Source organism: Chlamydotis macqueenii, chromosome 5 (assembly GCF_036417535.1).
Source record: "Chlamydotis macqueenii isolate bChlMac1 chromosome 5, bChlMac1.mat, whole genome shotgun sequence".
Lineage (NCBI taxonomy): Eukaryota > Metazoa > Chordata > Aves > Otidiformes > Otididae > Chlamydotis > Chlamydotis macqueenii.
The window spans coordinates 11,293,286-11,313,589 of NC_141560.1; the positions used below are offsets into that span (position 1 = coordinate 11,293,286).

Sequence of the window (20,304 nt, forward strand, 5' to 3'; positions counted from 1 at the left end):
GAATCGTCTGTAATACTTACACAACCTGAAGCGATGCCTTCCAACTTTCATCTCTACTCAGACAAAACGCACCAACCTGAAGAAACCTAACTCAGAAAGAACAGGCCATGGTTTGAGAGTGAAGTTCAATCCATTGGCCCTCCTCCTGGATGCTTCTCTGGAGGGAGAATTTGATCTTGTACAACGAATCATATATGAGGTGAGCTTCTAAACAATGGCAACCTCTTTCAGTATTTAGGGGGTAAAAAAAAAAGTGCTGAACTCTTTAATGTTTTCAATAGGTTGATGATCCCAGTAAACCAAATGATGAAGGAATTACACCTTTGCATAATGCAGTGTGTGCCGGTCATCACCACATTGTGAAGTTCCTGCTTGATTTTGGTGTGAATGTAAATGCAGCAGACAGTGATGGGTGGTAAGTGTCAAGATTCTTAACTTAGCATCTGGGAAAAACACTATTTTGATGCACATTCAAAATTTAGTCGAGACCTGTTTTGGGAACAACTTCCTTCGCCTTTACCCCCAGCAAATGAGCAGTTTCTAATCTCGAGGTGGTGACGAACTCAAATGCAAGGTTCCATTGTGTTCAACACATGTGCAAGCACACTTAAAGTATGCTACATCTTGATTTTACTTAGTGGTATAGCTGCATTTCTTGTTCAGATGCTGAAATAATTAAACTGTAAGTAACAAGTGACGAAAGTTAATTTGTTTAAGTTTCATCTTCATATAACCCACGACAGATTTTGTTGTTCTTGAAGAATCTAGCCTTACAGGTAGATGTAGCACTTCTGAAGTGTTTGGAGGGAATGTGAAACCTTGGTGTGCTGATCTGATTCACCCTCACCTTTATTTTACCTTTCAAATTTCCTCATATTGGAAAACACCCTTTTATACCCACCAGCTATATAAGCTATGAAAATCTACATTTTTGCTAACATCTATTTTATAATGTTTGGGTTTACTGGAGCCAGGTAAATCCTGGAATCCATTCCAGTTGCTTGACAGGTTTTGGACAGCGCATAAATATACTATAATATTAATAAATATTTTCGTTTAAAAATAGACAGGCTAAATTCTGCCTTGCAAGACTAAATAGTTAGGAATCAAGGAAGTATTTTTTCATGTCTACATTTTTGCTTTATTTCAGGACACCCTTGCATTGTGCTGCTTCTTGCAATAGTGTTCATCTCTGTAAACTACTGGTTGAATCTGGGGCAGCTATTTTTGCTTCAACTATAAGTGATATAGAAACTGCTGCAGACAAGTGTGAAGAAATGGAAGAAGGTTATATTCAGTGTTCCCAGTTCTTGTATGGTAAGCTGTGAGATGACTTTACAAACTGTTGTAGCTTTTCTAAAATTCATCCCTTTCTGTGTCTCTGATCTGCATGAAACATCTGCTTAGGCCCCAGACTTTACAATACTGGCCATCACCTACCTGTTCTTTCAAAATGCTGAAAACAACATAGTCTTTTTGTTATTACATTGCTCATCATAGTCCTTCTGTTCTCAGAGTTACTTCACAAGCTCCTTCTAATGTTACCAGTTTTTAAAGTTTAATTAGACTTAATTTCAATGAAATGCTTCCACAGGGAGGTTTTGACAGTAACAGTGAGTTGTCAAGTATCTTGACAGAGATACTCCACCTTCCAGATGCACAAATTTCTAGCAGATCACGTGAAGAAACACACATACTTTATGAATAATTACCTTACTGATTGTATTTAGTTACTAAGTTATTTTGCAAGAAAAGTTACCTTGATGAAGCAGACATATTTTTCATTTACATCAGAGGATATAAGCTTCATTAAAGCTCTATATACCTGACATTGTGCAGATTTTCAAAAGCTTCAAGTGTTAACTGTGTAAAGCCTGCTGTAGAAAGCAGGCCTGTGAGAAATACACAGCACTTCTGTAAAGCTGCTTTGCTCAAACACTTGTAAAACTGTTTTTATCCTCATTTGAATAAAAGATTATAAAATTTCTATTGCATATATAATAAAAGAGAAAAACCTGATACTCTGAATTGTTTTAAAATATTCTATAACATCTGGTTTTATCATTCAGTTAAACTTCTGAAAGCATTTTGTCATGGAAGTGCTGAAAACTGTTCATGAAATTTTATTAATAAGAGACTACTATTTGTGCCCACACTAAATCCCAGAGGGAAAAACAGGGCATTTGACTATCATATCTGTTGTGTTCTCTCATTTGTTGTTAATAGGAGTGCAGGAGAAGTTGGGAGTGATGAATAAAGGAGTGGTGTACGCTCTGTGGGATTATGAAGCTCAGAATAATGACGAGTTGTCATTCCATGAGGGCGATGCCATTACTATTCTAAGACGCAAAGATGACAATGAAACAGAGTGGTGGTGGGCCCGCCTCAACGACAAAGAAGGCTACGTGCCTAAAAATCTTCTTGGGGTAAGTGCTCTTAAAGTTACCTTCTCCTCCTATTTTTTTACTTCCTCCTGAAGTAGAAACACAAACAGAATTGATCTTTGCTCAGAATCCCTCTGTGTATCATCTGGATACACTGCTGTGAAGTGCTGCAAAGCAGATTACCCGTATTCTCTCTGGCCTCTGTGTCATTGTAAACAAAAAGGAGAGGCTAGGAGACTATGCTGGTTTTTATTTGGCAAGTTAGTATATTTAATATAGTTTATGCTTTAATCTTTAGTAAGGTTCCCGCCTGCCCCCTTGGCTAAAAGAAGGGCCCCTGTGTAAAGTGTGGTGGCTCTCTATTAGGCAGCCAGAAGCTTTGGCGCAGGAAGTTCTTTAGGAAGTTTTATAATAGCTGGCATGAGATAAACAATATGTAGATATGTATGAATTTAAAACAGAAGAGAGTCTCAAAGATGCCAACTGTAGGCGAGTTGTTTATGCTGCTCTCAGTCAAATATAACGCTGCTAGGATGAGAGATGAGGAATGTAAGGTTACTAAATAGACAAATACAGAGGGCAAAATGCGTAAGAAAACCTTATAGAGCAGGAAATATGCTCTCTCTAGGGTTCAGCAGGGACTTATTGTACTTACATAAAAGCATCTTTTGGTCTAGTCTGGGATCTTGAGCTAAATGAACCAAGTCATTTTCAGAGCAGCAATTTTGGTGCTGTTGGCAGGAATAAGTCAGCCCTGGGCCTCCTTCTGCTTCTGGTTTAATTTTTCAGAAGTTACCTAAGAACATGCTGTAGCTTACAAAAAAAAACTCTTCCCCCCCCCCCCCTTCATCACCCAGTTCTTGTTAATGAGTACCCCTTGGTTATAACTGAATTGATTTATATTTAGCTTGGTATCAGCCATGCAAAGCCTAATATTTTTATTCTGTTTTTACAGTTATATCCACGAATAAAACCTAGACAGCGAACCCTTGCTTGAATTCAGTTGTACAACAGTGCAATACCGTGCTGGTAACTGGAAACTTAAAACATACACTGGAGCCATCATTTTTGATCATTTCACACAGAGAAATAAAACTATGATATTTAGTTTTAATGGTGCTTTCTCTTGTTAAATGGACAGCATCCAAGATTTTCAAGATCTGCAGTTTGTAAATGAGGACTGTTTTTATGTGACCCACCACTGATGAGGAGCGTGATACCTCCACTACCTACAGTGTTGCGCCAGCTGTCGTCTGAAGCAGTGTTTTAAGTTAAAGTTTGGTGGTAGGAGCTTTCTTGTGTTAAATGTTCAGAGGTGTCACTTGCAGAGTGCAGATATGCTGTCCAGTTTGCTCCAACCCCACAGTAACTGTCCCACGTCAGGATTTTGGGTATTATTTTGTTCAATACCAGTGAATGTTGAGTTCTCATTACTCATCAACTCTTTGGGTTCTAGGACACAAGATCTATTAAATAGTCACCAAAGCTTTATGAAGGCTGGGATTTTAAGTGGTAACATAATATACACTTAAATCCTAGTCTAGACAACCCCAACAAAAGCTTTATAGTCTAGCATCTAGTAGTATTTGCATTTAGAATCAAGCTAGAGAACTAACAAAACAACAGTATTTGCACACATCTCAAAACCCCCACACAATATTTCACTTGGTGTTTTATTTTCTTATTATTCAGCCTACAGCACCAGTGTTACCTCTACTAATGTAAAGGTTTCCCCTACTAACCGCCTGAGCTCGTCCATCCTGGACAAAACAGTACTGAACTTGCAGCAGCTTAAGGGATTTGTATGTCTGTATGGATGTAAGTGCAATAGTCGAAAAGGGTAAGAGTCTGGTGAGGGTTACACTGTGTAATTTGAAGTCTGCCTGAGTCAGTCTAGGAGAAAATATGAAGGACTGGATAGAAGTAGGAAGAGGGTTGTGTACATGCCAAAAGTCAAGGAGAAGAAAGAAACAAGGCCTGGAGAAGGATTTAAGAAAGGCAATAGCTTATTTGAGGACAGATTCTGTGGTTCTTGGCAGCCTACAGCTGTTGCCAAGGCAAGTTATGCAATAATATATTCCACTACATTGTAGTTTCAAGCAAAAAAAAAAAAAAAAAGCACTTCACTGGGATTTTAATTGTACATGATTTTATATACCAAAAGTATATTTTGAATTTCCCATTATAAGTTTTAGCCATATTTCTTGTAATTTTCTCCCATTTAACAGTATGCAATTTGATTAATTCTTCACGTACAAGTTCTGTGTATAATTTATATATCCATTTCTGCAGTGCTGTAACTTGCTTTTACCACAGGTTAGCATTAACTGTATATATTGTGGTGAAAAGTGAAAGGGTATTATTGTTGAAGAATTTGCTACATGAATGTGATGATTTCAGGAGCCTACGATACACTAATTCAGAGAACATGTAAATGTGCACAATAAAGTTCTGCTAAGGCATGGCTGCATGCTCCAGTATTTTTATATAGGTAGCAACAATAGACATGCCTTTAGTCATAGTCTACAAAAAAGAAAAACTTTAACCTGCCGTGTTCTGTTAACTCAAGTTTCGTCATTGTTTTACCACCTGCACAGAAAGTGACTTGCCAGACAGTTTTGGAACCTCTGTACACTAGTACTGCAGTATTCCAGCTGTGACAAGTTAATACTTGTCTAGCAATGCTCTCGGGGTCCTTTACACAGAAGCTGACAGCTCAGCCTTCTGTGCTTGTTTTCTCAGTTTTTACCAGTGTAGCAGGACAGAGGACAGACAGACAAAGGCTCAGCAGCTGTAGCCAGAGGATTCATCCCAATAGCTGAACTAATTATCAGCACTTAGAACTATAATTAGGGTACTGTGTAGAAAAAGTCAGAAGTTTCAGAGAGTAGAGATCAGTGTCCATCATTAAAGAAGTTATATATTGTGAAATAAAGTATCACCTCATTTCTTTTAAATAAGTGAATTAATTTATTCATATTTGTACATTAAATTGTATACAATTTCCGATAGTATTACAGTTAGATTAACAAAAGCTAGTTACCAACAAAAAAATACAAAACTAAAAATTATTCTGGATAGAGAAGGAAAGTTTCAAGATCATGTTCATCTAAGTCCAGTTTGGTGGTATTTGGTGAAATATTTAAATGTTTAAATTGAAATGTTTAAAAAAAATCAAGTTACTTCTATAAAATCATATCTAAGGCAGATTTTATTGTACATTGATTTTCAACATTTGGATAGAGGGGAAACAACCTGAGATCTATACCGAAAAGCTGTTCTCTGCAGAAGAGACATATGTATTTGTTTGCTCTTTGTAGCAAACAGTATATATAATTGTTACTACAAAAGTTATGCTGTACATTAGCTGTAGTGCAGGTCACTTTCATATTAAGTGCCAATAAAGGCTTCACAAAATATACAAAGTCTTAAAAGGTGAGGCTGTTTAAAGCATTAATTGTATACATATTGCACACTATAGGGAACACTCATGGTTCAAAAAAATACTCACATTGCATTTGCCAGTTCTTACATAGTGAACCACACTGGAATGAGAAAGGGTCAAGAATAGCAAACGTTACCAGCTGTCAAATTAGCAAAAAGGGGAGAGGCAGGTCTGTGGAGGCTGGTGTCTTCCCTCAAGTGGCCAATAGTTTGCTGTTCTTACTGGTCCCGGGACTCATAAAGAAGTTTTGTTGCCTAACATGAAGGGAAAAAAATCATTGTGTTAAGTGAAGTTTCACTTGCAGCCACCTCCTCTCCTTCCTACCCCTCCAAAAATTTCATTTAAACCCAAGGCTTTAATTCTTCCTCTGCAGTTTTGCTTAGTCTAAGGCATTTAATAGCATTCAGTGATTTTTTTGAAACTATTCAAGATTACTTTAAGTCTAACCTGAGGTCACTAAAGATTGTAGATGAACTTACATTTGTTTCTTCTTTGTCAGAAATTACCATTCCTGATCAAAACTGCCTTGGAGGAGTTAAGAGTAGTATTTCTGACATTTTGGTAATCTGTCTAAAATTATGCAGTAAACAATGTTCTATATTCTGTTCTATATTCCTCCTACCTCTTCTGCTTCCCCTTGGAAAGTTTTGGTGAGGTGTTCCATCTGTCTCAAACTACAGGATCAATGAATCCCTGCAATGGGAGCAGACGCGCGTTCTCTACCAACAAGTCCTTTAACGTGCTGTTAATGAGGACCTCTCACTGCACTGATCAGTTACTCAAAACTTAAACTCCTGTCGAAGGAGACAATCCAGTGGAAGGAGGGTGTTAAGCTTATCCATCCAATGTTGGTTCTCACTGTATTTGCAGGAGTTGCATCGCTTGTGAAAGATGAAATAGGACAGGTGTAAGGGCGTGCTAAATTGTACTCACATGGCAATACAACGTTTGAGTGCACTGTGCTGAACATAAGGTAAATACTGGGGTTAGGGGTGGCTGGGGAGCTTTACAATGGTGAAAACACAGCAAACAGCCACACACCTGCATTTGGAGACAGCTTATAAGGTATAGTTCTAATTAACTGATCAGATGAACAAAGTTCCAGAACTAGTTGGGGTGGTTTTGGTTTTTTGTCTTCCATCTTCCATAACTTTGACTTATGAAATAATAAATTCCAGGTTCATTGGCTGTACAGTGCTTAAGAACAAAGGATGCAACAGTCTTCCTCAGGGTCCTGCCCACACCTCTGTTCCAGTTTTCAAAAATCAACTTCTTTGAACCTTCACAAAGTACTAAAAACAATTAGCTGAGTTTAAGTTCAAAACAGTGTTTCATGATGCGTATTCTTCAGAAAGTAACAAAAACCTAAGGAACTTGAAAGTCTAATTCCTACTTTCTTTTCACCTCATGGCATACATAAAATCTTGGGAAACCCCTGGTAGTACGTATCTTCAGGTATCTGAGCATAAAGTTAAAGTCATGATCCTAACAGCCAGCCATAGCTTCTCTTTTCTTAAGCAAGGGCCCTAAAATCCTTCAATAAAAAAAAAAAAAAAAAAAAAAAAAAAAGACTCCTGAGGCTGCACCTTCTCTTCAGTGCTACTTCAGCCTTCTACAAGTTTTGCCTCCTTTGCTTACCTTATGCATAGCTGCCAGCCAACTTGCTGACAGCTTCTTGTTGCAGCTGAAGTCTTCACTGGCTGTAAATTTCATCTGTGTGAGCTCCTCTGATCCTGGTACCTTATACTGCAGAATCATACCTATAGCACGAGTATTGCCTCCTGAAAAAAACATAAAATCTTGAACCAGCAACAAGTTCTGCCAACTAAGTAACACAACTTCTAATTAATAAACATGTTTGAAGAAAACTATCTCACCACTTAATTCAAACCACTAAAAACTGCAGGTGCACTAAGGACTGCCGCATCAGGGGAGGTAGTGACCACGGGTGTTAATGCCAGGCAACGGAATGTGCACACTCAATATTTTTTAATTCTCTGGCAGTCACTGAGGCAGAACTTGCATAAGCCATCGGGGAAAGCCACTAGCTGTGCACACTAACAATACCCTCATGTTTTACTATTACCTTGTCTTCTCTTAGGTGGGTGCCATAGTTTCATACTGCAGCCTGCAGCTGGTAAACATAATTACTAGTGTCCAGTTAGACCAGTATCAAAGACAGGATCCTTGCTTGATGCAGAGTCTGGCAAAGGGTGGAGGGTGGGGAAAATGCTCATGCAAGACTAGCTGACAACTGGCAACGTCATTTACTTCCTGAGGGAAATCCACTACAAGGGATGTTGCTCTGACAACAGTGTGAGAGCGAGATGTTCATACGTCTTTTACTCTAGCTGCATAGGGATTAAGATAAACCAAAGCAAAAACACAGAAATGGAACAAAAGCTTTGTTTAGAATAGCACACTGATGCTTTATGTAGACTTTACTGGCATTGCTTATTTCATGAAGTAGTAGTGCATAAACTAAGCCCCAGGAACAACCCCACTATACAGAGGACACTTCTTGTAAACTGTCTGCATGACAGGGCTCCTGGCAGTGACGTACATTATTCACTTCTGGTATACCCAAGAATTTTATTATTAAATTTCTGGTATGCACAATACAGCACACCTCTGCTGAAGTAGGTGATGCGCAATACTGTGTACCACTAAAGATATTCCTTCTCATCTTTTCTTTTCTAGCATGGACAATAGCACATGTGGTCTCGAGTGGTTCAGTTCTCCTCCAAAAGGTTACAAAACATTCATTCTCAGTTTATTAAACAGACAGATGAGAAGGAACCAGATAGATGTCATATCTGAACATAACTTGTCTAAGGTTTAACAGCTACAGATCAAGCAAAAAAAAAAAAAAGAAAGCACTGCAGAGGAAGAAAGATGGGAGAGGGTCCGTGACAACATGCTTAGGTGAGTCATGCTCAAAGGTACTGGTGATACCTTCAGTAATATGCTGGCTCTCCAGAAGGCTGGTGTAAGAGTGAATATCTTTTTCTACCATCAAGAAGGAAGGCAGGCAGGCAAAAAGATAAAGCAGTCAGAAGAGTAGTGAACAAGGAATTACAGGAGCATCAAGTAGCTCAGCAACACATCTGGTGATTTGAATGCCAAGATAAGTTTATTAAAGTTCATGTGCTGTACTGACAATATGGCACAGACAGGCTGTCCGATTAGAAAATTCCAGCAGTGACAAAGGTGTTGCTAAAGAACAATTATTAAAATTCCTGACCTTGTTTGTTCTTATTTCAGTGAGATCATATTCAAGTTCATCCTGACATACTCTAAAATCTGGTAAGAGATGAGGCAGTAAGTAGCTGCCCTCTGATTTAGATGTTACCAGTTTCATTTGGCCACCCCTTCATCTTGAATGAAATTAAGAAAGCAGAGTCCAGTTATTTATTTTTTCCCCACAGTTTCTCTCTCACTCTCCTCACAATTGTTTGCACCAGTAGAAGAGATCCCAGCTGGATTCTGAAATGGAAGCTACCAAAGACTAGCAGTTCCTTCCTATGAGATTTTCAATCAACAGATGTTTGTATTTAGCCAAGAGAAAGGATCAGAACAGATGGTGACCACCTTTACTCAAGTTTATTGAGAAGCTCTCCCATATTAGAGCTGTAAGACAATTTCTCAATTCTTCAGTTTCCCCAAAGATCCCAGTAGCCACATGCACAGGGTCTCACAGACTGCACTATTCTGAGAGCAGCTATAACTAACATAGTTACACATAAGTTACCAATAACCTAGAAATGCACTGTCTAGCTCAAACAATAATTACAACTTCACAGGTTTTTTTTTTTAATAGTTAATTTGCATTCAATGAAAAATTTACCTCCAGGAGTAAATCCCTCTGTAAGTATTTGAACAGTTGAAATCTGTAAAATTTCAATTTCATAGTGGCTGTCTCCATCCAAAACCAGGTATCTACATAACAGAAGAAAAACTTCTTAAAAAAAAAAAAGTGTTTTTTCTACAATATCAAGTCCAAAGCAAAGGAAAAAATATAAACAACGACAAGCTGTTTGTATGTTCTTTGGGGTGGGGTGGGAGAGAAATCAAGCAGGAAAAATTACTTGTCATTGAAGTTCTTCACTTAAAAACAAAACCAAACCCAAATCTTCTAGTTCAGTTTGCCAGGAGACTCTTTCAAAATATTAAAAGCACTCTTCAACGTGCTGGGGGAAGAAGGCAACACAGAGTCTAAAGTGTTCTAGCCAACCAAATTGTAGGGATGAGCAAAGTACTGCTTTGGCTGTAACATTAGAATCATTCTGGAACAAGCCTTTTTCAGCGGCTACAGACTTTTCCTTGTCCCCCCTTCCCATGATTCCCCTATTACCTGGCAAAACCGCTGTATTCCAGTGGCACTGAAAGGCATTACCAGAGAACGGAGCTCCACCATTCCAACACATTCTGATCCACACTGGTAGTAAATTCAAATAAACTTACTCCAATAAAGTTGTATCTATCCTTTCATTCCAGTTACTCTCTCCAATATCCTCACAACAAGGTACTCTTATGTTTTGTTTAGGTTATTAGATAATAATATAGCTGTAAGTGCAACAATAATATAATTTACAAGTGTAACTTCTATCAATCTTTCTCACCTCTGATTGTTGGAAAGTCGACAAACCATGAGCTCAGATTTATCAGATGTTCCCAGAGTTACAAAGAATGTAGCACCTGGAAGGAAAGGTTTCAGAATTCTAATGCAGAGCTTACGAAGGAACATTCAAGTATCAAAAATGATAACTAATCTTACTTACTGCACCCAATACCCTGAATTGGGTGAATTAAGAGACTAACTGAAATGTTAAACTGATTAACATCAGCAGAACACTCAAGTATAAAAAGCCGATCTTTAATTATCGTGTTCTAAATCACAGGACCTTTCACAATTGCCATGTAATTTCTCCCACTTGTTGTAGAAATACAGATGATATCCAAGATAAATCTTTTAAAAATTAGAGCAGATTTGGAGATGGCACAAATGGGCAACTAAACACCCTATCTTGTGTCACCATCATACACACTATTGTTTCAGTATTAAAAAAAAAAAATCATCCAAAGAATCTAATAGCAGGATGTGACCTTCTCTCTGCTTTATTAAGCTTTATGCTTAATAAATAGTAAAGACACCTCTTTCTCGCTGCTGAAGGCTAGCTCAGTCTTATTTTGAGGTCAATGAACTTCAGCCTTCATGTTATGTTTCCTCCTGCTCAAAACAGCTCTTTTGACTTTGAGAAAGTCATCTTAACTACATCAGTGAAGTGATTCATAACTTAAAATAAAGCAGACTACACGCCTAACCACTTTATTTCCTCCATGCCTCACGCTCTCTGTGTTACCTAATCCCAATCCTGTTGGTCTGGGAAATGAAACAAATAACATACAGCCCTGCCAAATGCTCTGCAATCTGTCTCCATAATCTGAACCATGCAGCCTCAGAGAGCTTCACTCGCTGTCTCCTTCACCATTTTACACAGTCTCACTGACCCCTCAGCACGGACACCCAGGCTGCTGCTGAAGTGAGACAGAGGTGACAGCAGCAAAACTCTGAGGGACATCACCAACCACCATCTCTCTGACTGAGATCTGTGGCTCTACAGTAAGTTAGGAAGAACTTCAGACTTTAACTGCAAAACACAAACGTAAGCAGGACAAGCTTCTAAAAAAATCTCAAGTTTAAAATACATTAACAACTAATCTACACCTCCACCTGCAACGCAGAGCGAAGAATGATTTGTGACAGGGATGAGCATACTCCTTCCTGAACCTAGAATCGCCTTAGGAACACGTTCACGCTAATCAGACGTGCGGTTTAGCTTACTGATTACAGACACTGGGATCATGCTGGGAGTTGAGAGCCTATCAAAAGGCACTGAACAATCACTGAATATTTTAAAAACAGAAGACTCAGCTTTCTTGATGTAATTGGAACACAAATTACTGTACTGCATGTAGTTTTAACGCTATGCAAAATTGACCACTCATGATGATTTGCCATCAACCATGGCTGGAGGCCATGGACGAGATCAAAGCTCACAGATGAAGCTTGAAACAAGCACTATGTCTTGTTAGCAAATATTAAAATATTCTCTATTGTTAAGCACTTTTCATCCTTACTTAATGTAACAGGAACACCGCTAAAAGATGCATTATTTTAAGAAAAATGCCAACTACACACACATCTGTTCTCAGAAGCATTAAAAATTCCTTAGTGTTTAATTAAATCTTTGTAAACATTGACTAAAATGTAAACTTCTCTCTAAATAAATGGACAATGCAGAATTATTAACTGGCAAACAAGAAACACAACAACAGAGTATTTAAAGTAGATAAAACTGCAGCTTGTTTGACAACAGGCATTGCCCTGCTGTTTATCACATTTGTTCAACACTGCATTTGAACAAATATAAATGAGATCAAACCAGCACAGATACGCGTTGAGCCCTTACCATTCATGAGCACTTTAAGCTGTTTGTCATAAAACTCTGTCTCTTTCTGAGAGATGAGGGCACACTCAGCACACTGGCGCACAGGGTCCACAAAGCACATGCGAGGCAGAGGCACTTTTTTACTGCAGCACTTGTCACAGAAGCACTTTCCGCATCTTCGGCAGTGATGCTAAGCAGGAGAGAACATTTATTTATTTACACAGGGAACAATTAGGGAATAATTTGATACAGTTACTACATTAAATATCCTCCTCCCCAAGAAACAGAACAGTTTTTCAGGTGTGAAACACACAAGCTGAGGGATAGGTACAGGAAATTTAACTGCTAGAGTGGTAGAAAGAAACCTGTGAAGACTGAACACAAAGGACTGAGCGTAGTATGAACAGCAGCACTATAAGCCTTTGTTGCCACTCTGTAAAAATGCTTCTAAAGCAGACCAGACAAGACACTGAAAAGGCTTCTTTAGTGTCCAGTAAATCCTTCACCTTACTGTCAATAAAAACACAAGAGAAGAGTGGTTCTAGATCTCTTCCCACTTCCAAGCAAAGATCTTGGGAAACTTCAACTGGAGATCCTATTCCTCTCTCTTAAAACTTATTCTAAAGTTTCTTCCCATGGAAACTTAAAGTCTAAAGGTACTTAACTATCAGAAATCTCAGGCAGCATAGCACAAATCCAATGAAGTTGCAAAATCAGAACTAGTACTGCACTGTGTTTCACAGCTGCTAAATCTGCAACAAGTGCCTTGTGCTCCAAATCACTACTGGGGTGTGACAGTCCCAGCAGGACTCCCTGACGCAAGTTCTCGTGTCAGAACAAGTATTCCCAGGCAAGCAGGAATGGATCTGTGATTCAAAGCAAGTTTGAACAGTTTGATATAAGGAACTGATACACTGCAGTTTTGGTCAGCGTTAGGCTTTCCTTCCAAATATTACGCAAAGTTCTCTGGAGTACCTATTGCCCAGGGCTACCTCCATTTACTATTCAAAGCTAACAGAAGTAAAACACAGCAGCCTAATGAATTAGTGCTTCTCAACCAAAATACTCCAACCAACCAACCACCCACCATGGTCTTAACTCATCCAACTAAAAGAGAAAACAAGAACTGGGAGAAAGTACATTCCATGATTTAGGAGCACTTCAGGCCTCCTAAAAGTTTACACCTATCTGGAATGACATATTACTATGTCTGGTTTACAGTTTCTCCTTCCCTCTCCCTCCAACCAATAAATTTAAAAAAAAACATTGGTTATATCAATGCACTACAACTCACACTTCTACAGCTTTCCTCACTTTCACAAGTGCATGCGTCACTGTAGTCCTACAATGGAATGATATTCCCTGCTAAAAATCATTGTTGGCCTTTTCTGGGAGGCTGCTTTCCTTCTCCATGCAGAAACTCCAGTATCAGCAGAATGTTTTCCGATAGTAGTATTGCGTACACCAGCATGCACTCCACAGTGACCTGCTTACTTTTATGTTAACAAAATAATTTAACTCTAATGTTAGTGTTTTCTCTTCATACAGTGAGCCTGCTCATGGCTCACAGCAATCAAGGCGGTTTATACTTTTACTTAAATTAGAAATTCTTTTTCCAAACTTGAGATAAATCCTGGTTTACTTTTAGAACAGAAGGAGAATCTGAGTTTTGGTTCTCTGTATTTTAAAAATAGTATTCATGAATGGAAGATTGCAGCATTTTTGCTTACCTTTCCACAATTAATTTTCTCTCAAAACACAATTGAATTGGTCAATTTGGTTTCTATGTCAGTACTGATGTTAGCAGCCCACTCCAGCATGACTTCCTCTAACTCTTGCTTTGAATGTAAACCCAGTGCGTATGCAGTAATTTGGGAAAACCCTAACTATGTCTTACACATTGAGCAACAAGATGAACTTCCAAGAAACAAAATTAAAACAAAAAGGACGTCTACTCAGAAAAAGCAGAACAGAAAGAAAAACTACTTTAGGTTACACCAGACTTTGCATGCTATTCTGCTGAAGTCTTCTACATTTTAAATCAAAATAAGTCCACATTAGTATTTTTCCACAGTTAATGCTTTACATGGATTTTCTTACCTTTCTAGTTATGAAGTCAAATTTTGTATCACACTGCATACATCTGGGGCACTAGAAAACAGTACAAATTAATCTTAATGTACAAGATCTCTAAACCTTTAATCTTACTACCATACACAAAGATCGATTTTTATATTTTGCCCTAAAAAGAAACACCTCCAACAAATTTCCATCCTTTATCTTTTCACCATGGATTGTTTTCATTTATTTTAATATTGATGCAGCAAAAAAATATCCCTATCTGCAAGACAAAAAAAAAAAAAACAACAAACAAACAAACAAAAACCTGCCAAGCTTATTCACCCTAAGGAATCTTGCCAGCAGTCAAAACTACATTTCACAAGTTCTTATCATGCTTAATTATGTTTGGCTGTCCAGATGGTCATACATTCCAGGGTCAACGGGTTTTATATAAGTTTGCATCCTCTCTGTATTATGCTGTGATGCTCTGTTGACTCTCTAAAACATTGTTTACGTATTGTAATGCTCTCAATACTTAGACATTTTTGAAACATGCTAGGAAATATCTGGTTTTCTTCCAAGCCACTAAGGCTTAATTTTTATTCCAGCTACAAAATGTCACTTCCTGAAATATCTCTTTCCTAAAACAAGCTTATGCCCACACTCCTCCCAAAAGAAAAGCCAGGAAAAAACTGAAGAAGTTTCTCTCTCGCAGCTCAGTAGAGTTTAAGGGGTGACAGTTTTGATTTTCTGAACTAGCAGAAGTGATCAGTGATTGATTATGACAATTAGAATTTTCTCTACCTACCAAAGGGCTGATAGGCAGCACTGAGATCCCTACATTTTCACCAAGACTTCATGGATTTTTAGGCACCATATTGAAAACCATTCTCAATTGCTTATAAAGCAATTTTTGTTAGATTTATTTGTAAATATTAATGCAAAATTTTGTCTTATATATCTGAATGAGGAGAACACAGTTAGATCCTGTAGTAAGTTTTATAACTCTACAAACCTACCCTCTTCAAACCAAACTATCTCAGACTACAACAGAATGTCACCTTACAAACTTGCCCTAAGCCCAGCAGGTGCTATTTACTAAGCACACAGTAATCACCATTTGCCTTTAATTAACACATTTCAGTACTTAACCCTTTATCTTCTATAAATTCCTTCAGGTTACAATAGCTTTTGTCATCTATTTCGGGGACTTTTGCTTCAGCAGCTACCCAACCACTGTCACAAATTCGATAACTACAGCCAAGAAAATACTACAGCAGCTAAATTAAAAATTCTCTAGAAACTTTTCATTTTCTTTTGAAGTTTAAGATTGTTAATAAATTGCAACAGTTTATATGAAGTGTTCCAACACCTGAACAAAAGTTTAACAAATTAGAGAGCACAGTCACTGTAATGGAACATAAATAGCTACCTGCAATATTTGCTATAATAAACTGTTTCTAAATCTCCCACAAAAGAGAATGAGAAGTGTTCCTGTATTGTTTCAAATAGTGTGGTGAATTAAGGCATCCAGCCACCTCTTTCCACGATGGCTGCAGAAAAGCTGATTCTAACATCCACTGATTAACAACCATAAAGCAACTTCAGCATTCCCCAGGTTTCACCTCTGTAACAAGTAGTACTCTACAGCTCATACCACATCTTGCTTTACACTGATCTCGATTTAGTGGTTTAATTTTGGACACAGGCGGCTTAAGATCCTGTCTGAGAGCTGAACCTGGCAGGAATTTTGGTATACTTCAAATTTATCAGAAGTCCAACTTGTTTTCTTAATGAAAACATGTTTTGTTTTGGGTTGTTTTGGGTTTTTTTTGCGTGTGCCAGAAATTAGAAAGCACAAGCCACCAACTAGGGGGGAAAACACTATTCTAAATATTCTCCTAAACAGATTTCATACACAATGTTACACTCAACATAGAAGTTGCTTTTCAGGAAGGAACAAAGTTATCCATCCTCATATTTAATACAAACTCTGCAGAAAAATATTTCTGAATTCCAGACCTATCATGCTAACACTGCCTGATAAATAAATAAATACTGTTACAAACAAATCACAAGCTAAATGGCATATGGTAGCAGGCATCAGGGAATAAGATTTTCTACAACAACGTTCTAACACAAGCAGGCTCGATACACTGCTCCTTCAAGGCCTTCTGCTTTAAGCAATCAGAATCAAGTGAATCCATTTACATAATGCCAACTTCTACACTGCCTGGGAAGGCATCACCATTGAAGAACATCTTGAAAGGTGAATCCTTCCTATTCATCATCCATTGCTGACAAAATTAGAAAGTGCATGAATACTGAGTTAAGCTTTATTGCTTGAAGGGTTTTTTTATCACATCTACAGAGAAGAAAGCATGACGTTTGAATTACTTTTCATGTCTTCAGGACACAGGCTTTTTAAAACTACTGCAAACCCAATTTTTTTTTTTGTCAAGTGGAAATAAAAGATATGAAGTAAGAAATTAAATGAAAATGCATGCCACAAGTATATTCATTCACATACAATCAGCATACCACTAATACTGGTATCTTATTACTTCATATAGCGAGAGGAAAATGGAAGAACATCCATCAGTTTTTGAATCTTGGTATTAATTTAAAAAATGCTGAGAGCTAGTGCATTACAAATAGAGCGGAACTTCTCACGCATTTGCTGAAGTGTGGTAACAAATTTGCGTAATACTTTGGATCCAGCCAGGGTGAAAATACTGTAGATGGACAGGAAGCTGTAGTTACACTTCATAGGCTTTATTTGCATATACAATAACAAAGTGATTCAAGAAGTGATGCAAGGTAACACCTGGTTGAGCTTGTTAACATGGTGAACTTTTGTAAACGTGAAAGTTCACAAGCTCATCAAGCCACACCCGACCAAAACAGCTGATGCCAGAGTGGAAAACAACACAACACAAGCAGAGAGCAGACACAGCTCACAATGCTCGTGGTATTACAGCTGTACAGGGTCAATTCATCACCCGAGCTACACCAGCCTCCAGCAGTTCGAGTGCAGCTCTGTCATACAACTAGTGCTGACCCTGAGCCTGAGCCAGGAGAGGACCCAGCTACACAAAGCTCAGTTGCCTCCCACAGGGATCCAGGAGCCCCAGAGAACCACCGTCATCGCATCCGTGTGCTCCTCTCGCACATCCCAGCTCCGAGGCACGCCGTGTTCCTCAGCCACATAAAGATCTGGGACATAGCGGGGTGTCACAAGTGTTGTCCACCTCTGCATGCAAATATACAAATTTTACTCAATTTCTAGTCCAAGATTTCCTTAATAGGAACATCATCAGTTGAGCTCTGCTGGTGATTACCAAAGTAGTTTTGGGTTAGACAAGACACATGCAGTGAGCAGTATTTTAAGCTGTGTCTCAAGTTTAATGATGCTCAGCACAATTTTCATGTTAACTAACTCAACTCATGATTTATATCACAAATAAGACTACAGAAAATAGTTTCCTGTAGTCCTGCTTCAATCTTACACTATACAGACTTAATTCTTAAATATATCTAACTAGTTTAAACAAAACCTACTACAGTCCTCAAGCAAGCTTTATTTGAATTAAGATGGCACTATGTATTAGACTCAGTTAGAAGTATCTTTCTTTTTTAAAATTAAGCTAGTCTGCTATAATCAAGGGCTACTGAAATATAAAACTGTATTTCAGAAGATCAGGGAGAAAACTAATTTCAAGTTAACTGTTACAGAAACTATACCAAGTGATGGCGACGCCAGGAACCAGGTTTCCAGGCGGCGCAGGTCAGCGCACACAGGGCACAGTAAGTCACCGACACAGCAAAAGCAGACTCCACACAACGCAAGGGGAAACCACTCACACAATAACGGCTCAGACTTTGCTACGTGCTCCCTGATAAACCCACACCCCATCTGCAACACACCCAGCACAGCACACCACGTACGGTGCCAGCTGGGTGGGAGCCCCAAGAGCTGAGTACCAATACCTTCAAGTGACAGCCAGCTCCAGTGAGTGAGGTTTTTTTATTCTCCAGGTATGGAAGAGAATAACTTGAGACAATACCCATAAGATATTTTAGCAGACCACTTGCATAAAGTAAGTTGAAAAAGTCACTTTCCAAAAAAAGAGTTGTTATTTTGGACAAAACCAACTTACCAGTCGTGTGCCTTACAACAGTAAAGGTCAGCCTGAGCTGCAGAAGCTGTGCTAGCAAGGCAAGTCCCAAGAATTATTACTTTTACACAGAACTTTTTGCGTCAAGAGATACCAGGTAGGGACAAAACTTCCTTCCTCGTTCCTAACCAAGGAGGACATAGCGTTCCCACACAAAACACATCAACCATGTCAGTATCTGGCAAAGAATGGCTTTGTTTAATGACTCCCTGCTTAAATTCACATTGGCTCAACTAAAATAAATCTTAATTCTGGCCACAGTTAAATGCATTGGCATCCATCCACACCACAGAATGCTTGCAATACATAAACAGACAACTCATTCTAAGTTGTATTAGCATCTAACTGTAGGGACTGGTAACAAATAATGCATATTACATGAAATTTAACGTAACAGCACGATCACACAGTTTACTTGAAAAGTATTTAAAGGTAAAGTTGACTGAAAGGCTCTAAGTTATCTGATATTCATTTAACACTAAGAACATTCACACTGGGAGCCAGAAGGGCCATTCTAACTTCGCTTTATTGCCTTAATACTTTGCATCATTTTTTAAAAAAATCAACATGGTCTTCAGTATTACCTTTATAAGCATTTAAAGAGACAACTATTAAACATTAACGCTGCATAGCTCGCTACGTTTTTAACTCATTAAGCTCCTCACTAATTCCGGTAACAGGGCCACACATCCCTGAAGAACGTGCGGCACTCCTGCCCTTTTCACTCCATTAATCTAAGAGAAATAATAACAATAAAAATGTGGTTTACAACTGAAAACCCGCAGGCGGGCGAGCCTGAAGCGCTGCCCGGTCAGTTTGCGAGGGGAGGCGAGCCTGCCCGGCGCTCCTCAGCACCCGGCCGCACGGAGAGGCGGGCCAGCTCCCCGAGGGTCCCCCCCGAGAGCCCCCCGGCCGCCGCCGTGCCCCGGCAGGCAGCGGGAAGCGCCGGGAAAAACGGCCGCGCCGGAAAGGGGAAGAAGCGCGCTCTCGACTCTCGGTTCCCGGCTCCCCGGGCAGGGCCGGGCCGGGCGCGCCCCGGCCACCCGCGGGGCAGCGGCCTCGGAGGCGGCGGGGAGCCGCTGGGGCGCGCGAGCGGGGCCCGCCCCCGGCCCTACCGATACCTCCTTGTCGGGCACCCAGGGCGGCTCGTCCAAGCCGAAGGGGCTGCGCGCAGAGCGGTGCTCGGGCACCATGCGCAGCCCGCTGGGCGAGCGCACCAGCTTCTTGGCGTCGCGGGCCTCGCAGGCCGACATCTTCCCCCTCAAACTCCGCCACCGCTACTCGCTCCCTCAGGACTGGCACCGCCACGACCCAATCACCGCCTACACCCTTCGGAACGGGCACGACGCGAGGCGAATGGAAGGCAGCGAACCTCCAATCCCCGCCCACTCGCTCCGGGCGCCCAGTAAGAACAGTGGCTCCAGACTTCCCAGCCAATCCTGTATCGCTTGGAGTTTAAGGATGGTATGTTATTCCTTCCCTACCCCTTTAGGCGCTCGAAGCGCATGCGCAAAAGGAATTGCTGGCTCCGCAACCCGGAAACGAAGGGCGTGCGCGCCTCACTCACGCCTCTGTATTCCGCGTTCGAGGAAGCACGCTAGCCAATCAGCGAGCAGGGCCGCGTGGGAGCGGGGTCAGCTGGCCGCGGCCTGGAGGAGCAGCTCTGCAGAGGCTCCACAAGTGGGTGGCCTCCCTTGACGGACCCCCCCCAGCCGTTCACGCCACCGCCAGCACCGGCGAACGCTCCTCTCCTCTGCCGCTCCTCGTCCAACCCCGCGGAAAAG

General features: G+C 40.0%; 2 protein-coding genes across 10 annotated transcripts in view; one reads left to right on the forward strand and one right to left on the reverse strand.

Annotated features, from left to right (window-relative positions):
* The window catches only part of PPP1R13B (protein phosphatase 1 regulatory subunit 13B), a 68,944-nt gene extending 64,096 nt beyond the window's left edge, over positions 1–4,848 (forward strand). For all 3 annotated transcript variants that reach the window (XM_086750220.1, XM_086750222.1, XM_086750221.1), the window contains exons 13-17: positions 62–199; positions 282–415; positions 1,151–1,317; positions 2,227–2,426; positions 3,340–4,848. In XM_086750220.1, the coding sequence (XP_086606346.1) occupies positions 62–199; positions 282–415; positions 1,151–1,317; positions 2,227–2,426; positions 3,340–3,381 (681 nt within the window). In that variant the 3' untranslated portion in view covers positions 3,382–4,848. The remainder of the gene's footprint in view (positions 1–61; positions 200–281; positions 416–1,150; positions 1,318–2,226; positions 2,427–3,339) is intronic.
* A 482-nt stretch (positions 4,849–5,330) lies between these two features.
* Positions 5,331–20,268, reverse strand: ZFYVE21 (zinc finger FYVE-type containing 21). Of its 7 annotated transcripts, none has more exons than XM_086750227.1 (9): positions 19,642–19,777; positions 18,503–18,553; positions 14,382–14,432; positions 12,303–12,471; positions 10,452–10,527; positions 9,677–9,768; positions 8,785–8,838; positions 7,468–7,610; positions 5,331–6,083 (listed from the first exon to the last, which is right to left on the reverse strand). In XM_086750227.1, the coding sequence occupies exons 3-9, from the start codon at positions 14,418–14,420 to the stop codon at positions 6,048–6,050; spliced, it is 609 nt and encodes a 202-aa protein (XP_086606353.1). In that variant the 5' UTR covers positions 14,421–14,432; positions 18,503–18,553; positions 19,642–19,777; the 3' UTR covers positions 5,331–6,047. The 7 variants fall into 7 exon arrangements, with proteins under 7 accessions (XP_086606353.1, XP_086606354.1, XP_086606356.1 ...); XM_086750228.1 differs by having other exon boundaries at positions 18,503–18,548; positions 19,642–19,740; XM_086750230.1 differs by lacking the exons at positions 18,503–18,553; positions 19,642–19,777 and adding an exon at positions 20,088–20,268.
* Positions 20,269–20,304: the final 36 nt, after the last annotated feature.